We start from the raw sequence: 6,155 nt of genomic DNA, 5'->3' as shown, positions 1-6,155 counted from the left end.
TAAAATAGCTTCTGATAAAGTAAATTATAGACTGTAACTTTCTCCAGAGTAGATAAACTTCTGTTTCCCATAGTTTTGCCTTCCCATCTGTTTACCATCTCCAACTTAAGCCTTATCCATCTTTCTAGACTCAGCCCAAGTTCCAACTTCTTTGAAGATTTTCCCAAAAGTTTGAGTCCAGATGAATTTTACTAAAACTTCTGTGAGACTTATGTTGCATTGCTTAGTAATTATTGCATGAACTTATGACTTGCCTCCTTATTTAGATTATAAGCTCCTACAGATTATGAAATATGTACACTTATTTGTGAAATCTAAAGTATTCCCAGCCCAGTTCTGGGCCAATGAAAAGTGTTTAAAGTGAATAAAAATGGGTTATTTGGGCTCTAGGCACATATACTTGCTCAAGTAAGAACCAACTTGAACCATTAGGATGAATCTGGTTTTGGTCTTTCTCCATAAAAAGCATTAATGACATTTTGCATTTTGCTTCTGTCATTAATGTTTAAAGTGCTCGGAAAATAATTTTTGGCTTGCATGTGAAATCATGTACTGCTTTTCAGAGTGAAAAACATGAGTCATTTTTGTTATGAATAATTTGGGATACTCAGGGATATTCTATTTCTGGGTAAAATAGTTCAAAGTAGGATTTTAGTGTGTATGTGTGATACATATTTAAAAAACAAAAAAAAGCATCTCTTGAAAGATTGTAGTAAATTCAGTCATTCAAATAGTTTTCTCTCAAGACCCAAAAATGCTAGTGCATTGCCAGCTTTGAGTTTATCCTGAAAAAGAAAGAAAAGGTTTTATTTTAATGCATTACTTAATGGTTGTTTTTAAGTACTTTATTGAGTGTCTTTATCAGGTTTTTTAAAAAATCAAATCCTCAATGTGAGAGAAAAATATTAGCAGGTTAAACAATGATGCTCTTACCAAAATCCTCTTGACCTATTTTTTCCCCACTATTTGAAATCTATGTTTGAAACTTGGTAGTAGGAGGAAAGGAGGAAATTACAAGGTGGAGAGCCCTCTTAAGAAAATGCTCTTTGAAAACTCCTGAAGTTTTCAAAGATTTTAAAAACTTATTTTAGGCAAAACAGAGAAAATTTACAGTTTAGGACTATGGGACAAAAGAGCTGGTGACGGTTCTAGGAAGTCCTGTAGCCACCCTCAGCCTCTAGGCACAGGTATTGAGTTTTGGCATTCTCTCCTCCCTCACAAGGTAAACTCTTTCAGAGCAAGAAAAGTGAAATAGATGGAGAGTTTCAGAATATTGTACAAATATGTACATTTATTTATTTCACATGAGAAAAGGACTGCCAAATTTTTCTTCACCTTCTCTCCACCTATAAACTAGATCAACTCCACAAAAAGAACTGTGATTTCAGAGGTAACTTTGTGATACCCTAATTGACAGATATCCAATTTGCAAAGGTCAGGCATTTAGCTGAGGGTGGAAGGAAACATGTATAGGATTGTATAACATGCATGCCATTAATGTATATCTACATCTCATGATCATTTCAGTGCTCAAAATTCAAAATTATAAAATGGATGCTATCTTCTGAGGGCTGTCTTTTTTTTTTTTTTTTGTAATGGCATCTATTTTTATTTACTTACTTTGCAACAGCTTTATTGAGATATAGTTCACTTACCATACGATTTACCCATTAAAGTGTATAGTTTGGTGATATTTAGTATGTTTACAGAGTTGTGCAGCCATCAGTTTCTTGTCTGTTATTCCAGAAATATTTTATGCACATATAAGCAAATAGTTATATTTAGTTATAGAGATATTCTTTTTTTCACAATTGGATAGTATACTATACACAAATGGAAATATACTATACAGGTTGTTTGGCACCTTGCTTTTTAAACTTGATATACCTTGGAAATGGATTTTTAGTGTTAGATACCATTGTATGGATATATTATATGTATGTAACTATTCACCTATAGACTGTTTTCAGTCTTTTATTACAGACAATGTGCAATGAGTAATCTTATACAAACTGTCATTTTGAATTGTGACAGTATAAACATTTTTATGTTATTTTAAACTTGAAATATGATAAACTCATAAAATTAAATGAGAGACATAAAATAATTATTCACTGAACTCTTAATCAGGATACTTGGGGGTATTGGTTTCCGTTTAATTTATATTAATTTTATAGAAAGTCTTTTTATTTTCAAACTCTGTTGTAAAAAAAGTAAAAAGATGTCTTATTATGGCTTTCCTACTTTAACAAGAAAATATTTTAACAATTCGAGACTTTAAGTGTCTTAAGGTAGGTAAGTGCCAAAGGGGAAACTTCCTATATAAAAGTAGTCTGAGGGTTCCCAGTTCATAACTTGCAACCGGTAAACATCATAATGGATTTTTCTTGACATCTGTTAATGTGCTTTAAGCCTACTGAAAAGATTTGATGAGCTTAATCCTTGATGATTAGAGCAGAGAATTAGAGACCAAGAGAACTTTTATATTCTAGTGGAGAAGAAAGCCAAGAATTATACAAAAGGATTATAACTAAGACTTTCGTAAGATTTGTTAAGAGTGTGTGGCCATCTTTGACCCCTGGTAGTGATTGGTGAAGCCCTCAGGAAGAACTTGTTTTGTTGGAAGGTGGGGGTGGAATGGGAAAAGTATGCCAAGGGAGAGGGAATCTGAGGACAATGCATCTCATTTTAACTCTTCTTGGCTCAGGATCCTAAGGGGTAGAACAAGCATTGGCAGCATTATGGCACATTTACCCACCCTAGAAGTCAAACACAAAAGAAAAAAATCTAGTTACTTGAGGTCCTTGGGTCCTTTTTAATCAAGAATTTTGTATCAGTATTCAAATTATTAGAATGATTACAGTTTTTGAGATCGGTAGATTTGTAATAGACATATTAAATGAAAAAATTTAGACATTTTTCTTATTATTCATCTAACATGCAAACAGAAACATATTATTATGATATGCTTCTTTGCAGTTTTCTTCCTGGCCTTCATGAATGTACTAGGCTGTCTTTCAGCTTTTTAACTTTTTTTGCCCTTTAATAGTTAGCTATTTCTGGTGATCTAGTAACAATTCTAGGAATATTAAGTGTAATGATTCCCTGTTCTTTGTTATCACACTGAAAGTGCTCTGAAACCAGCACAATTACAGCAGGAAAATGGAAAGGAAATCCATGACATAAAAGGCATATACCTTTGTTTCTGCATCAAAATTCTTCCATGGATTCTATCAGTTTCCAGGTTCCAGCTCACCTAGTGGAAAGGGTAGGTAATCAGTCCCCAAGATGACTTTATCCTGAAAAAATAAAATATATTTTTTATCGATAATTTTTTAGCACATCAAAGAACCTCCTATAAACTTAATTATATTTAATTATTACAGCACTGTATGGTAAAATATCAAATTCTTCCTGATTAATAGCAACACTCATTTAAAATTTTAATAATTTAATGGATTCAAAACTTATCTGATATTTTCTCCAGCAGGTGCGCCATAGGTCTCCTAAAGTTGCAATTCAGCCCCCAATCCCCCCCCCCCACCTTTTTTTTCACTAACTGAAATAAAGAAAATTCAAATATAAGAAGTCAGGCATTTGTCTAATAAAACATGCTGATGTCCTCAGATGAAATTAAGGATTCGTATTTCTTAGAATGATACATTGCAATTGATATCACAGTTTTTTGAAAAACATACTAACTAGAGGATGAAAGGAAAAAATGAAAAAGAAAACCCAACTGGATGAAAAGAAAACAACTCCCAAACAATTCCTATCTCTACAAACTGGATGATTGTCTGTTTTTTGAATGGTGTAGCTTCAGATTTCCATTTGACATGCCATACATCAAAGCCATGGACTTGACCATCAATAAATATATAAAGCAGCAGGTCAGACAGTGTTCTGTAATCTAGATTACCCTGGTCAACAAAAGAGAATGGCCCATGTTCCTCAGGGAACTGATAATCTAATGAGAAGGACAGTAAACCAATAATGACAGTTTATCAATAAAAAAATACAAAATACAAAAAACATTTTCAACCAGAATTTAACTTGTAGAAACATATCCTACTCATACACATGTAATGGAAATATGTAAGTAAATTAATTGCAAAATTATCTGTAGCAGCAGAGTACTAGCAAATAAATTATGGCAAATCCAAACCCAAAAGGAACCAGGGATACTTACATATGCTGAAATAGAGTAATCACCAAGTATATTTTGTAAAGAATGTTCTTGAAGTGTCATTGTAGAGGGGGAAAAGTCTAGGACAATATATTGCTATGCTCATATTTCTGTTAATGAGAGACCTATATATACATGAATAATGTTTGTATGTATACAGTCTATTTTAGGAATGAGACCCAAGAAACAAATAACATTATTGCCTCCAGGAAAGAAGACTGGGATTTGGGGTTGCAGCCCACTTCTTTTTGAGGCATATTTCACATACTATAAAATCACCATTTTAAAGTGTACAGTTCAGTTTGCTTTAGTGTATCATGATTTTTTGTACTTCATTCCCACTATCTAATACCAGAACATTTTTATCAGTCCCAAAGTAAACCCCTTCCCATTGCTGGCACCTCCCCATTACCTCCTCCCTCCAGACCCTGGAAAGCACCTAATTTGTCTTCTGTGTCTTTAGAATTGCCCATTCCAGACATTTCATAAAAATTAAATGTAATAGGTTGTTTTCTTTCATTTAGGATGAGTAGTATTCCAATGTTATAGATTATTCCAAATTTCATTGAACCCACTCATCAGATGATTGACATTTGGGTTCTTTCTATCTACTTTTTGGCTATTATGATAATGCTGCTCTGAAAATTTGTGTGAACTTATGTTCACTTTTCCTAGATATATATCTGATCTGCACTCCAGCCTGTGGGGTCAATGTGGCGGCGACAAATTCACACGGACTACAGAAGTTCTGTGGAGAAAAAGGGATGGCATGGCCACTCTCCCAGTGAGAGAGAGGGCCCCAACTCTTGCCTGGACAGGCTTTTATTGCTTTTCTGGGCACATTATATCGAGGATGGTCCTCATTTACTATGCACAGGTTCACTTTAGGTGGTTACCTTTTACAGAAAACAAAGGAGAGGATGCCACTAATCACATCACAGAAGAAGGATATTTACAAATGCAAAGGGAAAAGTGATTGAACTGGTTACACTCATCCTTGGGGGGTTTAGCATAGATTTTAGGAAGTTAAAGATATGCAGTAAACATTTGCTGCTTCAATTCAGGGTGAGGGAGTTTTAGCAAAAGCAAGCCTCAAAGCAGCCTAGGTACAATGCCGGCCTGACTCTGCACAGGAGAGCCTATCTGTGGATGTGGGTCCTGTGTGCCGACCTCACTCCCCATCAGTTTTCTAAATCAGGGGACTAGGCTACATTCCCACTGCCATGTGGAATGGCCCCCTATATATATATATCTATATATATATCTATATATATATCTATATATATAGATATATATCTATCTAGCATTGGAATTGCTGTGTCACATGGTAAACCCATGTTTGACATTTTGAGGAACTAATTTTCACAGTGGCTGCAGATTCTACATTCCTACCAGCAAAGTATGAGGGTTCTTATTCCTCCAAATCGTTACCACAGTTCTTGTTGTCCATCCTTTTTATCATAATCATCATAGTAAAGTAATAACTTTACATAGTAAAGTGATAACTCATTATGGATTTCATTTGCATTTATCTAATGACTAATTAGGCTAAATGTCTGTTCATGTGCTCATTGGTAATTTCTGTGTCTTTGGAGAAATATCTATTCATATCCCTGTGTTTATTTAAGCCCATGTGGGGTTTTTTTGTTTTTTGTTTTTTTTTTTTTGGTTATAGTTGTAAGAGTTTATATTTTCTGAATACTAGAGACTTATCAGGTATATGATTTACAAGTACTTTCTTCATTCTGTGGGTTGTCCTTCTACTTTATTGGTCATGTCTTGTGAAGTAGAAATTTTAATTTTGTTGAAGTCCAATTTATCTGTTTTTTTCTTTGGCTACTTGTGGTTTTGGTGTGATATTTAAAAATCATTGCCTAATTAAAGGTCACAACAATTTACAACTGTTTTCTAAGAGTTTGTAGTTTTGTTCTTCCACGTAGGTCTTTGATCTATATTGAGTTAATTTTTA

At 33.9% G+C, this 6,155-nt stretch overlaps 1 protein-coding gene across 2 annotated transcripts in view; it reads right to left on the bottom strand.

Moving 5' to 3' along the window:
* Positions 1-581: 581 nt before the first annotated feature.
* The window catches only part of ACMSD (aminocarboxymuconate semialdehyde decarboxylase), a 71,671-nt gene continuing 66,097 nt past the window's right edge, over positions 582-6,155 (bottom strand). For both annotated transcript variants that reach the window (XM_036023653.1, XM_028510018.2), the window contains exons 9-10: positions 3,198-3,299; positions 582-785 (exon numbers count right to left, since the gene is read on the bottom strand). In XM_036023653.1, the coding sequence (XP_035879546.1) occupies positions 3,234-3,299 (66 nt within the window). In that variant the 3' untranslated portion in view covers positions 582-785; positions 3,198-3,233. The remainder of the gene's footprint in view (positions 786-3,197; positions 3,300-6,155) is intronic.

This window comes from Phyllostomus discolor, chromosome 4 (assembly GCF_004126475.2).
Source record: "Phyllostomus discolor isolate MPI-MPIP mPhyDis1 chromosome 4, mPhyDis1.pri.v3, whole genome shotgun sequence".
Taxonomy (NCBI): domain Eukaryota; kingdom Metazoa; phylum Chordata; class Mammalia; order Chiroptera; family Phyllostomidae; genus Phyllostomus; species Phyllostomus discolor.
The sequence above is the reverse complement of the archived record's forward strand: the minus strand, read 5'-3'. Positions and strand labels throughout refer to the sequence as shown.